This window comes from Ambystoma mexicanum, chromosome 8, assembly GCF_040938575.1.
Source record: "Ambystoma mexicanum isolate Mex_15411 chromosome 8, UKY_AmexF1_1, whole genome shotgun sequence".
In the NCBI taxonomy this organism is placed as follows: Eukaryota; Metazoa; Chordata; class Amphibia; order Caudata; family Ambystomatidae; genus Ambystoma; species Ambystoma mexicanum.
Genome location: NC_090929.1, coordinates 1,096,906,813 through 1,096,934,702, shown reverse-complemented (window position 1 = coordinate 1,096,934,702; position 27,890 = coordinate 1,096,906,813). Strand labels below are relative to the sequence as shown.

The following is a 27,890-nucleotide window of genomic DNA, read 5'->3' as shown; positions in this document are numbered from 1 at the left end:
CATCTGACTGCCTTTGTTTACCTGTCGGCCATTTTGGATTCCTTCCTCTGGATTTAACACCACTGCTATCACAAAGCACCCTCGTATTTTTGATGCCATCACAAAGCACCCACGTATTTTTGAGGCATTTGATAGCTGGAAGGCTTGGCCTGCGCCCATCAAATATTGACGGAGCACTTGCTTGGGAAGCTTCTTGCCTTTGCAGGGTTGCTGAGCCTGGGCATCACTAATGCATTTTCCTTCGCTTGGCAAAGGTGTGGGTTGATGATGAATATTATTATTATTGTTGTATTTATTGAGCACGGGCCTAGCTTCGAGAAGCAACTGAGCGCTTTGCAGAGGTATACAACAATGCAGATCCGTAACGGAGCACTTCACAGAGGTATACATATGCACAACGGAGCACTTTACAGAGGTATACACCAATAAAGATACACAACAGAGCGCTTTGCGGAGGTGTACACCAATACAGATGCTTAATGTAGCACTTCACAGAGGTATACACCAATAAAGATACACAACGGAGCGCTTTGCGGAGGTAAACACCAATAAAGATACACAACGGAGCGCTTTGCGGAGGTATACACCAATACAGATGCACAACGGAGCGCTGTACAGAGGTATACAACAATGCAGATACACAACGGAACACTTCACAGACGTACACACCAATACAGATGCACAACGGAGCGCTTTCCAGAGGTATACACCAATACAGATTCACAACGGAGCTCTGTACAGAGGTGTACAACCATACAGATGCATAACGCAGCACTTCACAGAGGTATACACCAATAAAGATACACAACGGAGCACTTTGCAGAGGTAGCAATGGAACAGATACAACAAAGGGGGGGGGATAGGATACAGAGGCACAGAAGAGGGGTACAGCTGTGCCGGTGGCAGGGAGAAGAGGGGCGGGTGGCGTATAGCGAGTTAAGGGTGCTCAAGAGACGATTGGTACTGGGCTGTTCACTTTAATACACCAGGAATGCACCCCAGCTGAGGACCAATCCAAGCAAGGGCCGGCGGTGGGGTTAGGTTAGTCCCTCAGAATCTGGGCACTGCGCCGCTGGTCCATGTTGGCCTGATGGACACTGCCAAAGGAGGGGTATTCAAGTTTAACACTTTCATTTCAAAGAGGTTGGTCACTTGGGCCTTGCTAATGTGCCAACAGATCCGTGGTACAGTGCCGTGGGGGCATCTGGGGCCATGGGTGGGAAGGACGCGCTTAAACACAGCACGCTGAGTGTTTATTTTTTTTGTACTGAATATCGGGTGTACTTAATATCGGGTGTGCTCCTACACTAACGCCGAGCTTCCTGTTGGAGCGGCAACCCCCGCCCATTGTTCATTCTGCCGCATGTGTTTGGATGGACACACAATCTCCATCGTTGGAGCTTTCCAGTGTTTGGAGATCACGTGGGGCCAGGTGTGCCGCATTTACAGAGTATGTAGGAGTGTGCATGTATTTTTTGTGTGTCTGTTTTTGTTTTTTTAACATTTTCAAACGCACACCCAATATTACTTCAGCCAGGTCATGTGTAGTCGCGGATATAGCCTGTGAAAGTTAATGCATCGTTTCCGACCGTGTGCCCCTCCAACGCGATTTCCCAGGTGCAGTCACATTGCCCTCTCAATTTGCCTGCAAGAACATCTGTGTGCTGGAGCTTTATTTTACTGCGCGGGTTTAACCCCTTGTGCCCATGTGGTTTTTGCCTTGGAAGGAATGGGGTTTCGTTATTGCACCTCAGCTCTGCCATGGAAGGGATGGGGGGGGGGGTTCGTTATTGCACCTCAGCTCTGCCATGGGAGGGATGGGGGGGTTCGTTATTGCACCTTAGCTCTGCCATGTAGGGTGGGAGGCTTCGCTGTTGCACCAAAGCTCTGACCTGGAAGGGACCTACCTGAGTTTCGTTATTGCCCCCCGCCCCCCCTCCCTCCCGCCATGGATGGGGCCAGGGTCGTGTTACTGCACCTGGGCTCTTCCATGGAGTGACCATAGTTTTGCTGTTGCCCCTTACTTCTGCCATGGGTGGTAGCGAGGGTTGTTGTTTCGCGTAAGGGAGCAGGGGTGTGTTATTGCAGAAAGACTCGCTGTGCCATGACGGACACAGGAGCGTCGCCTACTCTATTTCGGAAGGGCGGCCACAGTGTCCTCTTGCGTCGCAGTCAGTGGAGTGGGACCTTAATGGGTTGGGGTCGTTGATTCTGACTGTTTTGAAATTAAGCTGGTTGTGGGCCGGTGCTTGTGCGTCTCTGGTCTGTCCCTTTCCGTTTTATTGTTGCCCTTGGGGGTCTGACGTGTGTGTGGGGGGGGGGGTGCTCGGCTTAGGGGGGTGATTGCGTTTTTATTGCATCTTGGGTGTGCCCGTGTTGAACGGTATGTGTGTTTTATTGCCCTCCAATGTTTCATTGTTTGTGTTCTCTTTGCAGTTGAGCTCCTGAATTTTGTGAAGGCCAGAGGGGAGACTGGCTGGCTCCCCATTCCCTATGGCAAAGGGGTAAGTGATGGGATGCCCTGCTGAACGCGATGGGCCATTGGTTTAGGAGGGGGCGGGCTATGCGCGGGTTGGGTGCCAGTGCGGTGAGATGTGAGGAGGGGGCGGGGGGTGAGGCGTGTCCAGGGGGGAGATTGGAAGCCCAACGCTGTGAATTTGGCCCGATCCGAGGGACTGGCTCTACGTTAGGTGACGCAGCTGTGTGGGGTGCTTGGTTGTCTGAGGGGCCAGGGGCGCACGAGGGGGCTAGGTTGCTGCATTTAATGACCACGCTGCGCTTGTTTCCTTGTCATTTATCGGCCTCCGTGTCAGGAGGTTAATTGCTGTTTGTTTTGGCCTCCTTTATCCTAACCCCGTTGACAGCGTTAATCCTCCAGCCGTGGCTAAACCCCGGGCCCTCCTGGGACCTTCGCATGGAGGCCGACATCCTGAGCTCGTACTGTGAGCCGCAGGCCCGTCCTGGGCGCTGTGAGCCTGCAGCCAAATGAGTGTATTGGAGTGCATGGGCCTGGTCGGGTCCATATACCGTAATCTGCAGCTTTGGTCTGGTCCCTGTGCAGCTACAGGCCTAGTCTTCCCCCGACCCGCTGCCCCTTGAATGGGTCTTACTGACTTGCTATCAAGGTACCGCTTTTGGCCTCCGTGGTTTCTTCTTTTCCCGCGTCCTGCCAGGTCTGCGCCTCTTTGGGGGAGCTTCTTGCTATTCCACCCTTTCTCTGCTGTCTGTACTGCCCCCCCCCCCCGCACCCCCTCGGCAGTACGCCTTTGCTTTATTTTATTTTCTCTGTCACTTGTTATTCTTCCCAGGCCCCTGACTCGGCTTTCCTTTCTGGCGCGCCCCGCAGCCACTGCCTTTGCCCTATTCTTCCCGCTTCTGAGGCTGGGTCCGGTTTTGCATGCATGCCATGACAGGACTGGCCTTCATTCCTGAGCCAGGGTGTGTTGGGTTTGTGTCCTGTGCCGCTAACCTCCCCAGGCATCTGCAAGTGTTCTTCTTAATGCCTGCATTACGCTGGAGACTGCTTGTCTAGGTGTGCTGGGAAGGTTTGTGTTATAAGCCCTGTGTCACTTCTTCAGCCTGCACGGGTCCCTGCTTTTTCTTCCTTGTGGTGCAAACCTCCAATTTTTCCTCCAGGTATTTGGCGATGTGCCTTTCCATGCTTGGGGCAAAGTAATCCCTGGCAGCGGATGAACCCGCCTGGATGGGCAGCCCTCGTACCCTTCAGTGGTGCCTTTTTTCACCCTTGTATGGGGTGTTGTCTTTCTAGCCTTACTCTTGTATGGGGGTGTTGGCTTTCTAGCCTTACCCTTGTAGGGGGTGTTGGCTTTCTAGCCTTACCCTTGTAGGGGGTGTTGGCTTTCTAGCCTTACCCTTGTAGGGGTGTTGGCTTTCTAGCCTTACCCTTGTATGGGGGGTGTTGGCTTTCTAGCCTTACCCTTGTATGGGGGTGTTGGCTTTCTAGCCTTACCCTTGTAGGGGGTGTTGGCTTTCTAGCTTTACCCTTGTATGGGGTGTTGGCTTTCTTGCTTTACCCTTGTATGGGGGGTGTTGGCTTTCTAGCCTTACCCTTGTATGGGGGGTGTTGGCTTTCTAGCCTTACCCTTGTATGGGGGTGTTGGCTTTCTAGCCTTACCCTTGTATGGGGGGTGTTGGCTTTCTAGCCTTACCCTTGTATGGGGGTGTTGGCTTTCTAGCCTTACCCTTGTAGGGGGTGTTGGCTTTCTAGCTTTACCCTTGTATGGGGTGTTGGCTTTCTTGCTTTACCCTTGTATGGGGGGTGTTGGCTTTCTAGCCTTACCCTTGTATGGGGGGTGTTGGCTTTCTAGCCTTACCCTTGTATGGGGGTGTTGGCTTTCTAGCCTTACCCTTGTAGGGGGTGTTGGCTTTCTAGCTTTACCCTTGTATGGGGTGTTGGCTTTCTTGCTTTACCCTTGTATTTCTAGCTTTACCTGTGTCTGGGGTGTTGGCTTTCTAGCCTTACCCTTGTGTGGGGTGTTGGCTTTCTAGCTTTACCCTTGTAGGGGGTGTTGGCTTTCTTGCTTTACCCGTGTATGGGGTGTTGCTTTCTAGCTTTACCCGTGCTTTCTAGCTTTACCCTTGTATGGGGAGTTGGCTTTCTAGCTTTACCCTTGTATGGGGGGTTGGCTTTCTAGCCTTACCCTTGTATGGGGGGTTGGCTTTCTAGCCTTACCCTTGTATGGGGGGTGTTGGCTTTCTAGCCTTACCCTTGTATGGGGTGTTGGCTTTCTAGCTTTACTTGTGTATGGGATGTTGGCTTTCTAGCCTTACCCTTGTATGGGGGGTTGGCTTTCTAGCCTTACCCTTGTATGGGGTGTTGGCTTTCTAGCCTTACCCTTGTGTGGGGTGTTGGCTTTCTAGCTTTACCCTTGTAGGGGGTGTTGGCTTTCTTGCTTTACCCTTGTAGGGGGTGTTGGCTTTCTTGCTTTACCCGTGTATGGGGTGTTGCTTTCTAGCTTTACCCGTGCTTTCTAGCTTTACCCTTGTATGGGGAGTTGGCTTTCTAGCTTTACCCTTGTATGGGGGGTTGGCTTTCTAGCCTTACCCTTGTATGGGGGGTTGGCTTTCTAGCCTTACCCTTGTATGGGGGGTTGGCTTTCTAGCTTTACTTGTGTATGGGATGTTGGCTTTCTAGCCTTACCCTTGTATGGGGGGTTGGCTTTCTAGCCTTACCCTTGTATGGGGTGTTGGCTTTCTAGCTTTACTTGTGTATGGGATGTTGGCTTTCTAGCCTTACCCTTGTATGGGGGGTTGGCTTTCTAGCCTTACCCTTGTATGGGGTGTTGGCTTTCTAGCTTTACTTGTGTATGGGATGTTGGCTTTCTAGCCTTACCCTTGTATGGGGGGTTGGCTTTCTAGCCTTACCCTTGTATGGGGGGTTGGCTTTCTAGCCTTACCCTTGTATGGGGGGTTGGCTTTCTAGCCTTACCCTTGTATGGGGGGTTGGCTTTCTAGCTTTACCCTTGTATGGGGGGTTGGCTTTCTAGCCTTACCCTTGTATGGGGTGTTGGCTTTCTAGCTTTACTTGTGTATGGGATGTTGGCTTTCTAGCCTTACCCTTGTAGGGGGTGTTGGCTTTCTTGCTTTACCCGTGTATGGGGTGTTGCTTTCTAGCTTTACCCATGCTTTCTAGCTTTACCCTTGTATGGGGGGTTGGCTTTCTAGCCTTACCCTTGTATGGGGGGTTGGCTTTCTAGCCTTACCCTTGTATGGGGGGTTGGCTTTCTAGCCTTACCCTTGTATGGGGGGTTGGCTTTCTAGCCTTACCCTTGTATGGGGTGTTGGCTTTCTAGCTTTACTTGTGTATGGGATGTTGGCTTTCTAGCTTTACCCTTGTAGGGGGTGTTGGCTTTCTTGCTTTACCCTTGTAGGGGGTGTTGGCTTTCTTGCTTTACCCGTGTATGGGGTGTTGCTTTCTAGCTTTACCCTTGTATGGGGAGTTGGCTTTCTAGCCTTACCCTTGTATGGGGGGTTGGCTTTCTAGCCTTACCCTTGTATGGGGGGTTGGCTTTCTAGCTTTACCCTTGTATGGGGGGTTGGCTTTCTAGCCTTACCCTTGTATGGGGGGTTGGCTTTCTAGCTTTACTTGTGTATGGGATGTTGGCTTTCTAGCCTTACCCTTGTATGGGGGGTTGGCTTTCTAGCTTTACCCTTGTATGGGGGGTTGGCTTTCTAGCCTTACCCTTGTATGGGGTGTTGGCTTTCTAGCTTTACCCTTGTATGGGGTGTTGGCTTTCTAGCTTTACCCTTGTATGGGGTGTTGGCTTTCTAGCCTTACCCTTGTATGGGGTGTTGGCTTTCTAGCTTTACCCTTGTATGGGGTGTTGGCTTTCTAGCCTTACCCTTGTATGGGGTGTTGGCTTTCTAGCTTTACTTGTGTATGGGGTGTTGGCTTTCTAGCCTTACCCTTGTATGGGGGGTTGGCTTTCTAGCCTTACCCTTGTATGGGGTGTTGGCTTTCTAGCCTTACCCTTGTATGGGGTGTTGGCTTTCTAGCTTTACTTGTGTATGGGATGTTGGCTTTCTAGCCTTACCCTTGTATGGGGGGTTGGCTTTCTAGCCTTACCCTTGTATGGGATGTTGCTTTCTAGCTTTACTTGTGTATGGGGGGTTGGCTTTCTAGCCTTACCCTTGTATGGGGTGTTGGCTTTCTAGCTTTACTTGTGTATGGGATGTTGGCTTTCTAGCCTTACCCTTGTATGGGGTGTTGGCTTTCTAGCCTTACCCTTGTATGGGGTGTTGGCTTTCTAGCTTTACCCTTGTATGGGGTGTTGGCTTTCTAGCCTTACCCTTGTATGGGGTGTTGGCTTTCTAGCTTTACTTGTGTATGGGGTGTTGGCTTTCTAGCCTTACCCTTGTATGGGGTGTTGGCTTTATAGCTGTCATGGTGTGCGGCTTCTTTGGGAGTCCTACATAACATGCAAATAATTGGAGGCACCCAAGAGGAAGGTTTGAAGACTGAAAGGGAGCAAATTGTATTTTTCCAACCATTTGGATTGGTATTGCTGACATTTTACGGGGCTGGGGTGGGTGATGGAAAAAGTGGAGAAACTACCAGCATTTGTATAAAAAGAAAAACATGACTCTCCCCCTAAAACATTAAGCCAATGCTCTTGTCTAGAGCAGGTGTAGACCCTTCTCATTTGAGATGGGGTAGGTAGACTTGTATTCTTCTGTTGAGTGTTTTGGGAGTAGTGGTGAGCACCCTCGCTGAGGCCTCTTATGTATGGAGCAACTCGTTTTTTGACCTCTGACTTGTAACTTCTGGTCTTGAGTTGTTTTAATATGGGGACTGTAATGCTGCCTATAGCAGTGTACTTTCTAGCACAGGCGGTCTGCAGTTATAAGCTGAGTGGTTACTTTAACTCCCCAAGTACTTGTGGGTTTTGGGGGTCCTCCCTTGCCTCTTTCCTTCCCCCAGTGGGTGTTGGGATTTTGAGTGGTGGTGAGTAGGCCTCTCTAACCTTCATTTCCCTCTCTACCTCTTGCAGTGGGAACTCCTCCAGAACTTTGTGAATGGATCCCAAGTCTACATCTACTCTGTCTGCCATATCCAGGAAGGGGATCAAGACAACTGGCTGCGCACAAACTGGATCTACCGCAGCGAGGCGCGCCGCATCTTCATAGAGTTGCAGTTCACAGTGCGCGACTGCAACAGCTTTCCCGGAGGCGCAGGATCCTGCAAGGAAACGTTCAATCTCTACTACGCAGAGTCCGACGTAGACTATGGCACCAACTTCCAGAAACGCCAGTTCACGAAGATCGATACCATTGCCCCCGACGAAATCACCATTAAGGAAGACTTTGCCACTCGCAACGTGAAGCTAAACACGGAGGTGCGTGTCGTAGGGCCTCTTAGGCGTAAGGGATTTTACCTGGCCTTCCAGGACATTGGTGCCTGTGTGGCACTGCTATCGGTGCGCATTTACTACAAGAAGTGTCCTGCACTAGTGCAGGGCCTGGCAGCATTCCCTGAGACCATCGCCGGGGCCGGCTCGCAGCCTCTCACCAAGGTGCGTGGGGCCTGCGTGGAGCATGCTGTGGCCTCCGAAGAGCCCATAATGCACTGCAACGGTGACGGAGAGTGGCTGGTGCCTATTGGACAGTGCCGCTGCCAGGCTGGCTATGAGCGGGTGCTGGACGCTTGCCAAGGTAAAACAGCTTGACTATTTTGTTGAAGGGGAAAGGCTGTGTGCACATAGATGGGGTGCGAGGGGGACCAAAGGAAGAAGTGTTGGGCAGGGGGCTGAGTGGAACAAAGTGAGGTGAGCACCCTCTTAAGGGGGCCATACGGACGTGTAGTGAGGTCATGAAATTAGCAACCTGTAAGTCTTTCTTATACAAAATCACAGTATTCATTAAACAATACATGCAGTGTTCATAAAGGTAGATGCAACATTGTCAATTAAGCTTAGTGAGTCAAAACTTGCCAAAACACAAATACCGTTCTAGAAGGGGCCATCAAGTGTGGGGCGCGACCCCCTAGGGGTCCGCGGGTGCATCCCTGGGGGGGCCCTGAGAGCTCAGCATGAAATATAAAAAAATATATATTTTTTTTTAGATTGGAAGAAATGGGCAGGGGTGGCTCACATGGTCGGGCTGAAGCATGAAACTGTCTCAGGCAACAAGGAAAAAGTAGCCTGCAGTTGTAAATGGATATTCATTCCTTTAGTCACAGACTGGGCCTCATTACAACTATGGCGGTACGGTAATAACGGTGCCGGTAAGCTACCGGCACTGTTGCTACCGTACAGCCACAGTAAGTTGTGCTCGCGGGTGCCTGACAGCCCGCCAGGTCTGACCGCAAGCACAGCTCGTCGGATGCATCGGCACCGTTAACGGTGCCGGTGCATCCGAGCTCCCCATTCCCTTGAGCTCTGTGGGGCTCAAATGGGAATGGGGATCTACCGGTACCGGCACCCGGAAAGGGCAATTATCAATACAGCCTAACTCGACGTGGCCCGGTAATTTCCCATTCGTGGGTGCCGGACCCGGATGCAACTGCTGGTTTTACCGGCACAGCTACCGCCGCGGTTGTAATGAGGCCCACTGTTTCAATATTACCCAAGAGGGTGCTTTGTGTTAAAATGTAAGTAAATTGTTATTCAGCAACAATGGTCAAAATTACTAACTGCATAGTTAAATAACTCATCAAATTGGTCCACATTGGCCAAAATGGTGGCCCATTTTGACTGGCCTACACTAGCATTTTACATTTTTGGTACAGGCATTGCCCTATAGGCCAGTCCGAGCCTGGCGGCTCATCCATAATGGCGAGGGGGCGCCCACCCAGTGGCCCCTCGCCCATTATGGAGGAGCTAAGGAGCCAGCCCAGTGGAACAGTGAGCACTCCTCAGCTGCTTTTTCCAGCTGATGGAGTGCTCCTGGGCTGGCTGAATCTTCAAAGGGAAACGCTGTTTCCCTTTGACAGTTCAGTTTAGTTCCCCAGCCGCACATGCTCACTGAGCCATGCAAGTGCTGGAGCGTTTTGCTTCACCAGCATTGCATAGCTCATTGGAAATGCTGGCTGGGGCACTGCATGTCTGTATCTCCGAGGGGGAGCTCATGCGCCTCCTCGTACATACGGACAGAGCAGCCTGGAGCAGGGCGTTTCAGCACCCACACGCAAGCCAATGCAGAAGGCACGTTTATGTTCATTGTTTTTATTTAAACATGTGTATGGATGCATGTATGCTTATGTTATGTTTGTGTGTATTGTGATGGATGCTCGTGTGAATGATAGTGATTGCTGTATGAATGTGCCGCGCCTTGCATACACCCATAATCATGTTGATTGTGTCAGGCCCAAAGGGGCCCAGGGGACAGGGATGGTATCTTTTTACTGGACATGTATCATAGATGTCCAGTAAAAAATGTCATGCCTGCCCCCTGGGCCCCCCAGCACCAATTGCAAATAGTTTGGCTATTTGCCCATTTTTTTGTTAAAAGTATGCTCTACAATGCAAAATTTTAACCCATTATTTAAAAAAAATTCACAAGGGGGAGACTCCCCCCCCCCCCCCCCCCCGAATCCCCCTTTATTGGTTCGGGCTCTCACTATGCTCGGTTGCTATGGCATTTTTGGGGGAAATAGTTATGCCCCGCCACTTAAAAAAAAATCACCAGTCGCCACTGACCCTCAGACTGTGTTGGGAACAGGATGGGGGGGAACCAAGGGACTATGGTGGGAGCACAATGGGCGGGAACCATGGGCTAGTGGTGGGAGCAGAGTGTGGCGAGCCCAGGGTCTGTGGTGGGGTGGGGGAGAGAGCAGGGACTGGGTAGGAGTGGGACAAGGGAGCCCAGCTACTGTGATGGGACCCATTAAGAGAGAAGATCACTGCCCTAACAAGACCCATTGAGCATCTACTGACCCAGGCTGGTCTAACCCATATTTTAAAAGTTGGCAGCCAACCCTTTCCTTCCTGATGCGTACGTTGGGCACCATACTCTGAACTGGCGCATGCCTTCCATCTTGTCCCATGTAACGCCCCTAACGTAGCGAAGCGTCGCTTTTCGGAACCGTTGCCATGTTCATTCACCACCTGTAAAGCTTAAGTCTTCAGTGCCATGACAGCCAGCCAGAAGTGACACCTCGCCTCGCTCACACCCCTATACAAATGTCCTTGTTAAACCCTTAGGCCCCCGCTGGGCAGACACCGCCGCCATTAGCCATGGCTCGCCGCTCCTGCTGCGCGCCTTCCTCCGGTACAGCTGGCTCTTTCCAGCAGCCCCGGGAGTCGGGACGGGCAGAGTGCGACACACAAACTCCCTGGGGCCGAAAGCCTACAATACGGGGAAATTCACGTTTTATTGGCTATACACACACGGTTAATGTTGGTTTACAAGAAATTTAGGAAGCGAAATGGCGGACAGGAGCGGAAACGCAATCCTTCAACAGAGTTGAACCTGGCCTAACTACATGTATTTAATTTATTTCTAAAGCTCGGGAGCGTGGCCCGTAGCGCTGGGACAGACTAACTCACAAGGAACATGCATGGAGAGAAAGTAAGACTAGCTTCAGCAACACGTAGAGAGAAGTCATTCGAAAAGAATCGTTTTCAATTTGTGCTTGAAGGTTGTCAAGGAGGGGCAGCACCTCAAGTGGGGGCTTTGGGAAGGCACATTCCAAGGGTGCGGGATGCCTCATGGAATCACCCCTTTGCCACCAAAGATAGTTTGATTTTTGGCGTAGGTAGCAGACCCGAGTTGTTGGACCTCCAGAAGTCTATCAGGGAGCCAGGACAACTGCTTAGAAACGGAGCATTCGAGGCTCTGCGATTGCTCCTCACCTTAGATCGGGGTGAGCTGCTTTGGGTCTGAGGAGCGAACCGCTTTGTCCTCTTTAAGTTAGGTTTCCTGATATACCTTGCATTGACGGTCGCTTAATTGGCGCAAAGGAATTTTTACTGCGCAAGTTAAACTCAGTTCACATTAGCATAGCATTGTTTCGGCGCTAGCCCGAAGGAAATTGGTGGGCGCCTCCCAGCTGTTCAACAAACAGGTCGTACTTTTAATTTGACTGGTTCGATATTACGTTCATGGTACTGTGAAGCCGCTTCCGAGCGCTAATGTGTACTGTTCACACCTCGACCAATGTCCCTGTCGCCCCTTGTGGCTTTGGGCGGGGCTGTGCTCATCTGGTGTTGGTACGAGCTCTCTCCTGGCAGGACAACTTAGCCAATCGCTGGTTTATTATCCGTGATGGGGGGCGAGGGGGAGGGCTACAAATCGTAGGAAACGCCGCGGCCAGACACAAGATATGGGGTTTCTTTAAAGTGCCAGGCTATTATGCGAGTCTGCAAAAAAGGACGAGCATACTCGTCCTTGGCACTTAAGGGATGGATTTGCAGGTGCTGTTGGTGGGCAATCGGATCGTACCTTGCACACCTGCATATTCTGGTGGGCGGCAGCGAGTGTCTGGCACAGCACTTTCCGGGAAACGCTGCCTTTTTATTGGCGTCGGAAGGCTTTTCAGCAGAGAAGCGCTGCTGGTTATTTTGGTCGCAGTCAGCGACAACACCCCGTTAAGTTCGAGGCACGCATCCCTATGGCTGAGATCTCATAAGAGTCGGGAGTGTTTGGGCGGGTGGGGGGGGTGGACCTGCACGCCCTGCTTCTCCCTGGTGGCGTTTATGTGCCTTCAGCGAATTCTAGTCTTTTGAGAAAGCCCCCACCCCACCGTGTCTTGGAAACACGTGCCCCCCCTCCACCTTTCCATGCCCCTTCTGCACCCCCTCCTCCCACACAACAGCCCCTCTCACAATGGCGCTCTGTCTGGCCCGGCAGATGGAGGGAGCCTCGGTGGTAACTCCCCGGTGAGCGCAGGCCTGAGGAATGCGGCGCGGGCTAAGGCGCCGCAGATAGCAGAGCGGTGGGAGTGCTGGCAAGCCCCTATCTTACCCGCAGCTCATCTGCCCCCTTTCAGACAAACCTCCAGGAAGACGGAGGTGCGGGTCTTCTGTAATGTAGACATTGTGAAGCAATTGCCTGCCGTTGGTGTGTCCCCGGAGCTCTCAGGCAGCCTGGATCGCATGGCTTTAACAACTTGTTTGAGCATAGTGTGCAAAGGTGCGACCATAGAGATTCAACTTTACTATGCAGTATAATGTGCTGGGCGCCTGGTAGGGCTGTCCTACTGTATGAATGTACTCTGGCTGTGGTGTTTCCATGCAGGACGAGGTGCAAATGTATTCTAAACATTTGTGTTTAGTGCACCTGTGTTTTTCAGTCTAAGCACCTTGAAGTGATTATTAACTGGCACATTTTGATAAATTGCAGTAAACAAGGATGACCTATTCTCTCATGCCAAGTGGCAAAGTGGGAGCATGCAGCCAGGTTGTGCGCTTTCAGTGCAACTCTGGCAGAGCATGGACCAGAAAGTGGGCCCAGGGCTCAGCTGCACTCTGAGCGAGGGCAGGTGCACCCTCCGCCCCACACATGCAACTCCATGCGAAGGGCTAGACCAGGCCTGAAAAAAGGAAGATGGCATGTCTCTAGATAAAAAAAAAAACCAAACTGCACTGTCTAGCAACAGTTGCGCAACTGATTTGAGGTCACTGTGTGTGATGTCTGCATACTCTTCTCACCACCCCACCGTAACTCTGTTCTCCTCACCACAGCACACTGCCAAAGCTCGGCTGCAGAGTAGAATTTCGATATCCTCCGCATAAGGGTAAAAGCTGAGGGCAAATGGGTGCATGAACCTAGGGAAGGGACACATACAAAGGTTGGAACTAATCTACCAGAGGGGAAGAACGCTGGAGGACCCCACAATGCAAAGTGTATTCCTTAGTGGCCCACAGGTGAATCCCTAATGAGTGGTGTGAAAGCTGTGAACCTCTGCAGTGTGCAACTTGTGGGGAGAAAGTGGTAAGGCATATCTATGCACCTAGCAGTAGCCACTTGATGCTTTCCCCCGCCACTCCCACCAGTGCCACACTTTTGCACTCTGCCACTGTGTGCCACCCAGCTCTACACCCACCTTTTGCTGGAAGTGTACCTCTAGTCTGCATGAACATCCCCCTGCCAGTTCTGACCAACCCCTTGGGTGCTCCAATAAAAGGCATGCAGTCTCTGTGGATGAGTTTGGTATGTGACTTTACCCGACTGAGATTGTTCTGGGCTATAATTAGATCCAATCTACCTCTGGACCCTAAGGGCCAGAAGCTGGTTCGTTAAGTGAGGTTCAACAGCGTCAAGGCCTCTGTATAGGGATTTTATGAGCAGATCCGGAGGAGTGGGTGGGGCGGGTGTGTGTGTGTGTGTGTGTGTGGGGCGGGGGGGTGTTAAGGGGCGTTGTTTGGACCTGCAGTAAGTAGTGATTTTTGGTGTCGGTCTCCATGCTCAGAATCGTGAGCAGGAAACACAGTGGAACATATAGTGGTATGGCACTCATTACTGGAGCATGCAATTCTATGGCATTGCCCACTCGAATGTGCAAAGATCCATTACTGCCTATTGCAACAGCCATGATAAGATATGAAATGCCTCTGTGAACCTGAATCATCTCTGGACTGAATGTGCCCTCTCCATTGGACACTGGCAATTGATAATGTACTGTTGGTTTGGAAAACTGGCACACATGCCAGTGGGCGAGTGATTTATGCCAGGCTGGTTGCTAGAAATGTTTTTTTTTTGCACCCAATTATGCCCTCAAAGGGAGCAAACTTGGGGGCAAACGGATGAAGGCAGAAGAGAATTTGAGGAGAAATGACAACCAAGTTAGTGGGCAGTCTCTTTATTGATGATTCTGTAGTACTTCAAATTGAATACAGGAGGTTGGGGGGGGGGTCTGTGTGCTGGGTACTTGAGCTAAAGATGGGTCAAGGATGGGAATGGAAACCGGTTCAGAAGTTGGTCCTTGTATTCTGTATGGTTCCTGTGTACAGTGTTTGGAAATGTCCTTCAATTGTGAGTTTTAAAAAAATATATATATAATTGTATGGCATACTCTGAAAAAATGTGGCTTTAGCTGTGTATGTGCATTCAGCAGACATATGCAGTGTGTGTGTGTGTGTGTTGCAGAGTAGTTAACACTTTTACTATGGTTTTTGCAGCAAATTCCCTCTGGGATTGCATTCCTTGATGCCATTTGCTGGGATCCCTTATATTCCCCAAGTGAACTTTGCAAGGAACCCATTAAGACGTCGAATGACTGCTAAGGTGTTTCCTGATTAGTTATTCAAATATCTTTCACCATTCCATCTGCCTGTTTACAATACCAGCAGCCGCGGTCATTAGTCGGTACCGCTTCCATCGCAGAGCCGCTTCCATGCAGAACATTGCAAGCTTTGCCAGGTGTCACGGGGAGTGGGTGTGCATGTCTGTTCCAGGTCTTCCCCCATCCTATGGTGTACGGTGGGGTTTGATGAGGAGGGTTGGGTTGGAGCAGCTGCCCTTGGCACAAAGTGTTCATTATGCTGTCTAAAGCTCTTATCTAGGTACTGCCCCCCCACCTGAGAGGCCCTCTCGTGGTGTTCAATGAAGAAGCGGCCTGTTCTTTATTCGATGTGCCACAGCTGGGCTGTATAGTTGATAACAATGCACACTCTGATGCTCAGTAATGGCCCTATCTTCATACCACCTGCACACGAGGCACCACCAGTCCACCCAGTTGCAAAGACTGGGAGGATGCGGTCGTGTTGGATGCACCCAACCTTTGGGCTTTACTCGTCATTCTCCTACCACCCATCCTAGTCCCCTGCTCTTACTTGGACCCTTCCTCCCCACTCCCACTCTGGGCCTCTCTATGGCTTTTACTCCTACATCCCGTCCCTGCAACCACTTGTACGTGCTTCTTCTCCGGGCACCACACACTTCTTGTTCCTTGGTGCGCTCCACATATTAACGCAAAAAATGGCACAGATCTACCTATTAGAATCCCTCCTGAGCAGCCTTTTCATGCAACGCGTCAATCGTTTCATCATTGTTACCACCTCATCTGTGATTACACAGTCCTTTCCACCTCTCCACATCAATTGCATGCCCCAATGATTCCAATGTGTAAATCTATGTGGGGTCCTGTGGTATTCTTGTATAGTCTCGGGATGATGGCCCAGGGACAACGTGCTCGCCTTGGAAACAAGACGACGGGAGCAACACAGGTTCGATCCCCGGGTCGTGCTTAGAAACCTCTGGGTCTTAAGCGCATTATAAATAACCTATTATTATATCATATGATATAGACTCTTCCTTGCAATGTGTAGCTCCTAATGCTATCATTGCCTGACTTTTCCCCAGCTACGATTGGTACTTTGGGGGTATCTCCCCTCAGCCCCCCTTATCAATGTCCTCGTGATGTGGCTTGTGGTGTTTCTTGCCTTGGTTTTCCATAGTTCTGATTGTTAGTTTGTTGTTCTTGACAAGGGCTTCCCTGACTGGAGCTCTGCTTTTCTATTTTAATGGGTATGGGTGGTTTTCCGTGGCATTCTTGCCTTGGGAATCCGGTTTCTTGGTTTGTTCTCCCTCTGCTTTGTGTCTAGTTGTCTGTGGCACTTATGTCCAGCTTTCCCAGGGCAGAAGCCCATCTCATTAGCCGAGCTGGAGATGCTTGCAGCTGCTCAAAGCGTGGCCCTGTGCCTTCCTTTTCCTCCAACTCAGATTTTATTGAACCAGAGGAGTCCCAACTGTTGACGTAGCTTCTTTTTTTTCTTTGTGTGTGTGTTTCTAACTCTGCCTCCTTTGCAGGAAAGGGAAATATTTTCTGGTGCTGACCACGCAAAGCAACACTCTGGCTCTGTTTCTCGCACTCTCTCCCATTTCTGTGCCTCCTGACTTTCTTGCTCGCTGACCTTTCCTTTCCCCGGCATCGTACCCCGCTTCCATTCTTCCCCTTTACCTGTCTCCCTCTCTCTGCCAGCTCTTTCTGGCTGTCTCTCACTCACGTTCTTTTTCTGCGGCCCCTTTTTGTTGCCTCTTGTAAGAGGATTCAATTCAACACTACAGCTAAGTCAACGCCTAGTCTATAATACTGAATGAAAACCCTTATTGATATAACTTTATGTCCAGTTCATGCGTTCTGGATGACTACCCCTATATAACACCCCTCCCTTGGAATCCCCCTGACCCCACTGAGCCAAGAAGTAGTTCTGTTTTGCAAGTTTAAAGGTTTATTTGATAACTTAAACAATATATATTATATCACGCTTTATAATAAATTAATAATTGGATTTCACACTTAATCTGGTATGATAAAGATTAACAACAGAGAATCTGGCACTAGCACACTTCTTGATAATCACTAAGGAGTTGACATGAAATGGATAAGATAGCAACAATACTTTTATGGTTTCAAATGGATGCAATGTGGAATGAAATGCAGTACAGAAAATAACTTGATAGGATTTCAGCAAAAACAATGTAATCACTTTCTTGTACAATTCACCCCCCCCTTTTATGCAATGCAAGGAAATGGAAGGAAGGCACACAGTTCTCAGAAATGCAATCAAATGTGATTCAGTTCACCCCAGCAAGCTTAGACTACAGAAGTTGAAAACACAGGCAAAATGCTTTGATATGTGCTGGCAATGAAGAAAAAAAAATATACTAAAATGCTTTTAATTCCCTCTAGAGGTTTAGGGTGAGTGGTATATGCTTTGAATAAGTTCAGGATCACTTTAGCAATGCTCTATAATGGTTGTCAGGTTGCAAACGAATTTTTGCAACGGAAGGCAAGCAGCATCAGATTTTTACACGTGGAGAAATTTGCAAATCGCGGTAAATTCGCGAGTGCGTTTTCCGCGATTGTGGCAAAACTATAGGGGGTAGGAATGCGGTTCTAGGTTCGTAGGAAAGCCACGATTCTAAGCTTTCTGGGGAAAGTTACTGCAAGTCTCTAGCACAAACGGTCACGGAGATATGAGCGATTAAATCAAGGTCGTTTTTCAGATTTGAAATTTTAAAGTTCAAAAAGACAAGTGCAGCTTGCAACTAGAAAATGACAAGTGACAGCTTTACAAATGACAGGTGACAGGAGGCAGTTCTACTTAGATTAAATAGATTGAATTATATTATTTTAACTAAGAGATTTGTTCTGCACAGTTCTACTAGGTACTCACAATATATTTAGAAATATGTCTTGCCACGGATCTGGTCAGGTTTTGGACTGCACTCCGGTTCAGCTCTCTCTGGTTTTGGATACTGCTCTGCTTTCTCTGGGTCTTTCTGCACAGCTTTCTCTGGAGATTGATGGAGGTAAAGTATGGATTTTCCCGGCAGAGCTTCCAGCTGCAAATGGATTTGAAAGTCCCTATCTGTCCTGTCTCTCTGCTTTTATGTGTTTTGAAAATGGGTGTGTGTGAGCAGCATCACTAGCCAGCCCCTCTCCACTTATCATTGGCCAAGCTTTCATTTCTCCCCTGATTGGGGGAGCTAAGTTGTGTCAGAGTGATGTCATTTTACAGCCTGCAGAAAGTCCACTCCTCCTGTCAACTTACACACAAATCTAGATTTGAACCAAATACATATTTGCAGAGGTACATATTGTTTTAAAATCATATGCACCCCTCACATATCACAGGAGGTATCTCCTGTTCAAACTCTGCTCTTCCTGGGAGCTTGCATTCAGAAATGGCAATATTTTGCACTTTTTAACTGGTTTGCAATTCCGGACATTACCCCAAATTTACACACATGTGCGCAAGGAGTATGGACATTAATTGATGAAGTGTCAGATTTTCACATGCACACATTTTGAGTAATATCCTCTTTTCCGCTAAAACCCCCCTGAACATGCCACCGGTTCGAAAAACCTCTTAAAATGTGGGCAGAAAAATCACAAGAATTATGGTGGTATTTAAATAATTTTCACAAGTCCGTACTATGAGTTATTCATCTTTTTCTAAAACCATATTCTGGCTATAGAGGTCTGTCTTTTCAGGTCACATGGTACAGAAACCAGTCTTTCCAGTTTCTGCCAAGCTCAGAGACCCTGCCACTCCCAGCTTCTGCCAAGAGGAAGCTGTTTTACGACATCTGCAATAAAACATTTGCCTGAGTCAGGACAGGGCTTTGTTCAGAGCTCCTGTATTCTGTGGGGCTCCCCTTAATTCAATTATCAGAGAGATGGCATATCCTTAGTGTGACCAGCAAAAGGCAGATAGGCCTGGGAACACAGCTGTGACTCAAGTTTCACTCCTGATGGGGGGGTAGTTGCCAGAATCCAGTTCCTTAAGCCACGTTTCAGATAAAATGTCACTTTTGGTTACCCAGTTTGAGTCAAGACAATGTTTACATATGCAGCTAGAATGCTGATTCTAAGTTCAAAACTATGACATTTAAACAATTGCAACCTATGTGACACTCAAAGTAGGTCACTCATTTCTTTTAAACATTTAGATTTTTAGTGTCTTTCAGTCCAAATTTACTTAAACTGCTGAAATCCACAGCTCAGCCAGTCTTGTTATAAACCTTCAAGTCACTTCAGAATATAACTTTACATTGGATCCACCTCTCAGTAAGTCTTTCTTTGGCTTGCCTTGGGTTCATTTATTCAGTTTTACACAAAAAGTAAAATCTGGTGGTTTTAAAACGCCGGCTTTTGGATAGTGGTGAGTACTGGTACTGCACCCCTTTTTGGGATTTAAGAAAATGAATTCCCAACAGTTATGGGTTTGCTTTTGGCAATCAGCATTGCCATTCCCAATGGTTTCAGACTACTGTGTGGGTAGTCCAATGGTGGTTTTAGGCAGTGTCCTTCTGTGCCCATAACATCGGCAAAAATGAGTGGCAGCCTATTCTTCATGCATTTCCCTGGGCATTTTCTGGGAAGCTCTGGCCATCATGATGTTTTCAATGCCAGTAATGCACAGCTTTGGTGGTAGGGCTTGGATGCATGGATAAAAACATCCCACAAGCCCCCCTCTTGCGATGGCCATTCGGTTTCACTGATGGGACTCGCAAGACCTGGGATGTTTCCTCATCTTCTTCCAATAAATGGCACAGTTCAGCATCTTTTTCTCCATCCGGTCGGATCGATCGGTTCTCCTCGCCGGTCCTGATGGGAAGATTGGGCGGTACCCCGGGCCCCTTGCGTCTCCTCCCAGTCTCCGGATCATCCTCCTTGGTCATTCTCCAGGTTTTCTTTCTCCTAGGACGACAAAGGAAGAGCGGCAATACCTATTCATAGACGTTTTTCCACCACTGTTGAGATAGTGGGGCAGCATATGCATTTCATCATAACGAAACATTACATTCTTATTTTGAAAAAAAAACAGTATAACTAAGAGACAGTTTCATGCAAATCACAATATTTTAGAGACTAGATGTGGTATGTTTTATGGTTGGAACTGAATTAGTCTGAGACAATACCCGCTAGGATTCCAGAGGATTCCTCCAGTTGTTGCAGAGCGTGCCTGGGATGGCAACATTTCAACTGGTTTATGTGGACCCACTTGTCTTCCCCCGCTGCCAAAGGACCTTTGGGGATGTGGATTTTGTAGGCCACAGGGGAGATCTTGTTGATGATCTCAAAGGGTCCCTTCCATGTAGGCAAGAATTTCCGCTGTTTTGCCTGGTTTCTTTGGAAGTTGTATAGATAGACCCGGTCCCCCACCTGATATTCCTTCCTGGAAGTTTTCAGGTCATAGTGGGTCTTCATGCTATCAGCTGATCTTTCTAGATTCCGCTGAGCGTAAGCAAAAGCATGTTGGAGGTGTTTCCTTAAATTCTCCACATACTCATGAGTTGTGGAGGCATTTATTAGTGTCTGCTCTTGGGTCCTGTAGAGCAAATGCTGAGGAAGCACCATCTTGCGCCCAGTCATCAACTCAAATGGTGACATTTTGGTTGCAGATGAAGGGGTAGATCTGATGGCCATTAGGACCAGAGGTAATCGGATGTCCCAACTTGGCCCAGAATCTGCCACAAACTTCTTTAATATGCTCACAATGGTTCGGTTATATCTCTCTACTGCCCCAGAAGAAGCTGGCCGGTAAGCAATGTGTAGCTTTCTCTTGACCCCCAGTATCTCCCACATCTTTGTCATTACTTCACTGGTGAAGTGGCTACCTCTGTCTGACTCAATCCTTTGAGGTAGACCAAAACGGGAAAAGATGTGGTTAATCATCAAGGCAGCTGCCGTTTCTGCCTTGCAATTTGGGGCTGGGAGACATTCCACCCACTTGGTAAACAAGCATGTCACAGTCAACATGTACTTATTCCCCCTAGCAGAGCGAATCACAGGGCCTACAAAGTCGATTTGTAAATCTGACCATGGCAGTGTCATCCCCCTCTTTTGGAGAGGCGCACGGTGCGTGAGGGATGATGGCTGAAATTGCGCACACACAAGACACCCCTTCAAATATTGGTCGAGGTCCTGCCCCATGTGTGGCCAGTATGCAACCTCTCTTAAGATTTCCAATGTTGTGTGAAACCCCCTATGACCGGCGGTGGCCGCATCATGGGCGTGACTTAACATCAGGCTTCGGAATGAGGTAGGAACCACCCACTGATCGTGGCCAGCTTTGGATTTCCTTACCAGCAAACCGTCTTGGATTCGGAACATTTTTGGACATTTCATCAACACTCTTAGGTCCTCTTTCCCAATGTAATCGGTATCCGTCAGGGGAAAGTTCTCAGGGTCCTCAAGGTGCTGGTAAAATTTACCAATTATTGGATCCCCCTTCTGAGCGGTAATCAAATCAGCATCAGGGGTCTCCTTACTCCATTGTGCAATTGAAAGGTCGTTGTGAGCATTTGTCTGGGACCTAGTGATAGCAGTGACCTGGATTTCCCCCAACAGGGACTCAATCTCAATTAGATCCCCTTGGATAGCCCCGGTTTTGGCCAGCTGATCAGCTAAGTCATTTCCAGTTTTGTCTGGTCCCTCTACTTTGGAATGACCCTTGATCTTTTTCCAATAGATGGTCATTCCCTTCGAGGTGACCAGATCATCAATGTTTTGGATCAACTTCCCATGTTTCAAGGGTTTGTTGTTAGCACATAACATGCCTCTGGTTTTCCAATTAACCAGGTGCTCCACGAACCCGTTCCGTACATAATCCGAATCTGTGATTATGACCAGTTCGTGGAGGTGATGCTGGACAGCAGTGAGGATGGCCTGATGCACAGCCATCAATTCTGCCACCTGACTACTTCGGGGACCAATTTTGTATCCAGCGGAGGGTTCTGGGGACTCATTCACCCATGCATTCCCTACGCCGGCCACCAGTTCTTTCTCCCCGTTGTTGTCAACATGGTAAGAGCATCCATCCACATAGACAGTGGGCATTCCCTCACACTTGTCCTCTTCAAAGACTTTGTGTGGGGAATTAAGGTATGCCTCCGTGTTGTCCTTGATTTTTAGACTTTCGTCCTCGAGACAGTTTTCTCTGGCACAATCATGCAAGTCAGCCAGACCTTGCGCGAGGGGACTGTTTTGGCCATATTTGACCTCCACAGGAAAGCCTTGCATTGACAGAATCCAGGAAGTAATTCGGGAATTACTCACATTTCCGGCCCAGATTCTGTCACTTTGGAGATATTGCAGAGGCTGGTGTGGAGTCTCCACTATGATGTGTTCCCCCTGGATAAACGGGCGGTAATTCTTCAATGCCCACACCGTTGCCAGGAGTGCCTTCTCACAATCGTTGAATTTTTCCTCCACAGAGGATAAAGTTTTGCTCGCATAAGAGATTACTTTATTGACCTTGTCATGCTTTTGGTATAATACTGCCGTCAAGCACGTATTAGAGAACCCCGTCTCCAGGAAGAACTCCTTGTTTCTGACAGGGTAAGCTAGGCAGGGCGCTTGTGAGAGGCTTCTTTTGAGTTGTCTTACTGCCTCGGATTGTTCTGGACCCCATTCCCACTTGACCCCCCCCCCTCAGGAGATGAATCAGGGGTCTGGTGATCTCTGCGTAGCCCTCAATGAACTTTCTGCTGTAATTAGTCAGTCCAAGGAGGCTCCTTAGTTCCCGCAGAGTTGTGGGGTCTTTCAGTTTCTGAAGTGCTTCCACTTTCTTTTCCTGGGGACAGAGACCCTGAGGAGTAATCTCATGCCCCAAGAAATTAACACGGGTTCTACACCACTGTGCTTTCTGAAAGGAAAGTTTTGCTCCGGCGGCCCTCAACTTTGTCAGAACATAACGGATCTCCGCTATATGTTCCTCCACAGATGAACTTTTGATGAGGACATCATCTACATAAGCCAGGTTACCCCTCGCACCCAGGTCGGGCATGGCCTTATGTAGGAAAATGTTGAATTCATTGCCGGAGTTGAGGTATCCGAAGGGAGTCCGGGTCCATGTGTACTGCTGGCCCCCAAAGGTAAAAGCCAGTTTGTATTGGTCCTCCCTGCTGACAGGCACGGTCCAGTATCCATTGGTCAGGTCTATTGCAGTGAATACCTGTGACCCCTGAATCTGGGCCAGCCCTTGGTCAATGTAGGGAAGAGGCCATCGGGAAGTATGGACCCGTTTGTTGAGCTCCCTGAGGTCGGCGCAGAGTCTCCACTGGCCGTTTGGCTTTAATATTCCCAGCACCGGATTATTGAAGGTGCTGTGGATGGGACGGATTATTCCCCTGGACTCAAGGTTCTTAATTATTTCAGTAAGGGACTCCATTGATGCGAGAGGCAAGCGATATTGCTTCACAAACACAGGAGTCATGCCAGGGTCCGTGGGGATTGTTGTGTGGATGTCGGTGCGACCACAGTCATATGAGTCTACCGCAAAGAGATCTTGGAAATCCAAGAAAACTTGTTTCAACTTTTGCTTTTGTTCCAGAGTCACACAGGCATCAGCTAGGTTGACTCTCTCTTCCACCATCTGCCTGAAGCCTGGAAAGACTTCTGGTTTGGCTATTTCAGCGGCCTCCTCCAGCTGGGTGGAGAAATCCCTGGTCAGAGTGCTGATTTGGACTGGAGGCTTCAGGTGGGAAAGGCAGCCCTCATGGACCTGGAAAATCACCTCATCCCTCCTGAAGTCACAAGTCACATCTTCCTTACCATAAGGGCAAGAAGTGTACACCAGGAAGTTCCCCCCATGCCGGGTAAAAATCCTGTCTGGTGTTGTATTGTCATCACTGTCGCTGTCAAAGCAGTCCTTGGGGATTGGTCCTAACAGCTCATTACCTAAATCTATGGAAAAATGTCGGTCATCAACCGCCATTCCAATAATGGTGCCTGCGGCTAGAGTAATACTCTTTAAGTCGCTGTTATCCACCTCTATTAGAATGGTGTCATGTTCTGTGTTGACTAATGGTGTTGGGTTTACCCCCAACCCTTGCTGTTGGAGAGCAGCGTTTAGATGTATGTAAGCATCAGGGTTTTTCAAATGTTGTCCTCTTTTAACTTTCACTTCCAGGGAGAATTGTCGGGTCCTTTCCGGGATGGTGACTTCCTCTTTGATCTGAATTTCAACTGCATAAGGTAGTAATTGAGCTGACCTAAATGCTTTTTCTGGATCATCAAAGCCCATGGGATTATCCGCTAATCGGGACCAAGCTTTGAAGTTTATTAGGTCCAAACTAATGGCAAAGCGATTGAGAATGTCACTGCCTAAGTAAAAGGCGGCAGTGACGTCTCGCACGACCCAACAATTATGGACTATGCTCTTGTTGCCAATGGAGATTTTGAGCATACACCTGCTTGGCAGGAGATGTTTGGAATTAGGTGCTTCCAGGTCCATTTCCCATTTGTCTATCAGTTTGAATGTGGGAATGGCTGGATCTTTTGGGAGTTGGCGGAACATGGCTTCGCTGATGAAGCTCTTACCGTTGTTCACACACACTCGAGCGAGAACAGAGTCCTTCCCATCATTTAATTGGACAGGGATGAACAACTGCTCTCCAATTTGCTGAATATCAGCCAGGCTTTGAGCTGATTTCACATCTTTCTGGACTATAGGAGTGGGAGTTTCTGATTGTGGATTAGTATAGAATCTCAGAGTGTTTTCTTCCAGCGTGGAGTACCACTTTAGACTGGAAGGAAGGTTGATTTTCAGAAATAGAGAGGACCCTCCACCACCAGTCTCTTGTCCTACTGCTATTACTGTCACGTCTGGAATTTGGCTATTCTGGAAGTGAAATTCTACTTGGTCAGATTTTTGTTCAACCATGTGGCAGGTGCCGTTTAAACTAACATGGTTGACACTCTGTTTTAATTTTATTGGTCGGCTAGTCTGGGTCCAGAGGACCCTGTTTACGCAATCTATTAGGGGTGACAACCTTCTCAGGAGGTCATTCCCTAGTAAACAAGGGGTGCCCTCTGGGGTCACAACTATGACCGGGTGTTTCAACTTGTGTCGCCCAATTTTAATGTCCAAATCTGCCGTCCCCTCGACGGGAATTTCCTTCCCGTCAAAGTTCTGGAGTTGCCCAGGAAGAGAGGTGAGAGGAATTTGGTAATTCTCTCCCCTTCCTGCATTCAGTTCGTCAAAGGCCCTTCTGGACAGAAGGGTAGCTTGAGATCCAGTGTCCACCAGTGCCAAAATTGTACCCTGCCCCTGTACTTGTACCGGGGCATAATATCTTCCCTCCTTCTCCTCAAGGGGGCACAGATAATGTACATTTTTGGACAACTGGTGGGCTAATTTTCTGGTTTTGGACATCGCTAGCGAAGAGATTTGGGCAGAATTCTGTGGAGAGCCTTGGGAATCTGAAAGAAAAATTTAGCAACTGGAGATCAGAGCCATTGTGGGTTCCCCTGGCTCTGGTTCTGGGCCGCCCCCCCCTTTTTGGAGGCAGTCACCAGGATGGGTTTGAACCAGGGGATTTTCTTGCTGTTGGTTCTGGGATGAGATGGTGGGCGGCGGTAGCTCAGTCTCCACATCTCCCCAGTCTGGATTTGCATCCCTAGGGACCCATTTTTCTTTGGGAGGAGTTCCCCCCTCTCTGAAGGAGAAGATCCTTTTCCCAGGATCCTCTGAGGATCCCTCTCCCTCAAATTGGAAGATCTGTACCTCCTCCTCAAACTGAGTCTGTTTGGGTCTTTTGTTTCTCCTACCACCCCTCTGCTCCTTAGGAGGCAGACTTTCAGGGGCAAGAGATTTTGTTTCCGGTTCCTGGGTTTCCAGGGGCTGTTTACAAGTGAGGAAAGAAGCTTCCTCCAAGGCTTTACACCCCCCTTCCCTTTGTGCCTCCTCCCTGGGAACCGGTGAGTTATCGGGGTGCTGCCCCCGTCATTGTTCTGGAGCACCAGGTCCAGAGTTGGGTGCGTTCTGCGCCGGCATGCCGATCTGAGGGTTCTGCTGAGCCCTCAGTATGTGACCCAGATCCCGCGCCATGTTTTGAACCTGGCGCTCTAACTGGGACACCCGCTCAGGCTGATACGGGGCCCTGTTTTCTCCCCTGGGCTGATCCCGGGAAGGGTAGCTATCCCTTCTTTGGTAGTACCCCTGGTTGGGAAGATTTGGGTACCCCTCCACCCTTGGCCTCCCCTCTCCCGGATTAGGTTGTCTGGGCTCAGGGAATTGGGGAAAGAAGGATGGAGGATTTTGGGGCTGGAAGTTGGGTGGATACCTGGGGAAAAAGTTCTGCCCAGGATTTGGAGAATTTCTGCCCTCCTGTGGGAAGTTAGGAGGGAAGTTCCCTGGGTTAGGTGCTTGGCTGGATCCCCCCCCTTGGGCTGGAGGAGTCCACACATAACCCAGGATGGGTCGATTTCCCTTGTAACGGGGACTTACATAATCAGGAGAGCGAGGGACCCCATTTGTGGGGCTGCCTCCCTGGCTCCCTGTCAGTGACTGGCCCGAGGACCTTCTGGGCCTAGCATTATTAGGTGCAGGTAGGTTTTTAGGCCCCCCCATCTCCAACTCTAAAACAGGGGTGACCTTTACCTCTGCCACCTTGGCAGAAGCAGGGGTGTTGTTGGCTTTGGGGTTTTTGGGCGCATTATTTTTATTTTCTACCGGTTTCTGCACCTCATAGATCCGGGTAGCCTGTTCAATGACCCAGTCTAAAGATCTTTTCTCGTGAAAATCCCTCACGAGCTGGGTCATTATGTATTTGGGCAAGGCATGAAAAAATGTATTAATGAATTCTCTACTGTCTGTGCGCACCCTTCTGGTGGTCTGCGCAAAAGCACGTTTCAGTTCTTGCACAAATTCTTGTGGGGCCTGATCCTCCCCACATTGCAAATTGTAGGCTGCCTTGCGAGCCTCTTGAGGATTTCTATGAATGGAAAAATGTTTCAAGATGGCCGCCTTATAGGTGGACCATCTTAAATGATTTTGGTCCTCCAGCCCCGCAAAGAAACTGGAGTATTCCGGGGAGAAGGTCCACTTTACATATCGAATACAGCTTTGGCTGTCCTTCAAATGGAAAGTCTCCATCATTTGCTCAAACAACTCTAAGTGCTCCCAAACAGAATACTTAGCGTTCTTATGGTAAGGCGTGATGACGCTCCTGATCGCCTTAATCTGCTTTAAGGGGTCCTTAAGCAAGGCCCTTTTTGCCTTATTGGCCTTTTTGGTTCGGGTAACCCTTGTCCATTCATCCTCTGACTCAGAGGCACTGCTCCCAGAGGTTCCTGTCTGTTCTTCCAGGTTTTCCCGGTTTCTGCGAGCCTGGGAATGGCTGGCAGAATGTGGGGACCTGGTCTCCTGTTTCCTGTGGTGCTCAGAGGAGTCCTCAGATCCCTCCTTGCTGCCAGGATTTGCTGGGTACCCCCCCCACTGACCTAACTGGGCAGAGGTTTTCAGGATGCCCTTAAGGGGCCTACTCTCCTGGGGTTCCCCACTGAACTGTACTGTACTTGGGTGCCCATACCCGGATGCCCGCCCCTCCATACCTGGGTGGTACTGGCCTATGAGCCCCATACTTTTGTCTGGATAGTAGTCTGCCATCCCGGTGGCCCGGTGCTCATGTGCGCCGGGGAACATGGGGGTGGCAGAGTCCAGGGACTGAGAGGTATGAGGGCCTCTGGTACTAGGGCTCCTGAGGTTATGCTCCGGAGTTTCCCTTTCCCAGCGAACCTCATCTCTATCCGCCCCTGCTCCCTGTTGCAATGCAAGAGCCTGCATTTGTGCCTTCAGTTCCTCAGTCAAGGCCTTACTAGACTGTATCAGTCTCTCCTGCATCGCTACCTGTTGTTGGAGCCTATCATTGTGTTGACAGAGGGCCTCATTTTCCCTCTGTGCTTCCTGGTTGGTCCTGGAGAACTGGGCCAGTCTTTGCTGCAGGAGGTTTACCTCCTGAGTCCCATCCCTACCGGCCTGCTCCTTTCTTGCCAGAGCATCTTCCACCCTTCTGGTGTGCTCTACCAAGTTCTGGTTTTCTTTTTGGAGGTCACCCAGCCCCTGCAGGGCCAGGTGATTTTCTTCAATTTCCTTTAAGTGGCAGACTTCCTGGCCTAAAGTGTCTCTTTCCTGACTGAGAGCCTGCATCTGTGCTGCCAGGTCGTCCCTCTGCCTTTGAAGGGCACCAGCTTT

The 27,890-nt window shown here is 49.4% G+C and overlaps 1 protein-coding gene across 2 annotated transcripts in view; it reads left to right on the top strand.

Moving 5' to 3' along the window:
* EPHA2 (EPH receptor A2) overlaps nt 1–27,890 on the top strand; it is an 85,779-nt gene that overhangs the window by 13,463 nt on the left and 44,426 nt on the right. For both annotated transcript variants that reach the window (XM_069611102.1, XM_069611101.1), the window contains exons 2-3: nt 2,437–2,504; nt 7,512–8,172. In XM_069611102.1, the coding sequence (XP_069467203.1) occupies nt 2,437–2,504; nt 7,512–8,172 (729 nt within the window). The remainder of the gene's footprint in view (nt 1–2,436; nt 2,505–7,511; nt 8,173–27,890) is intronic.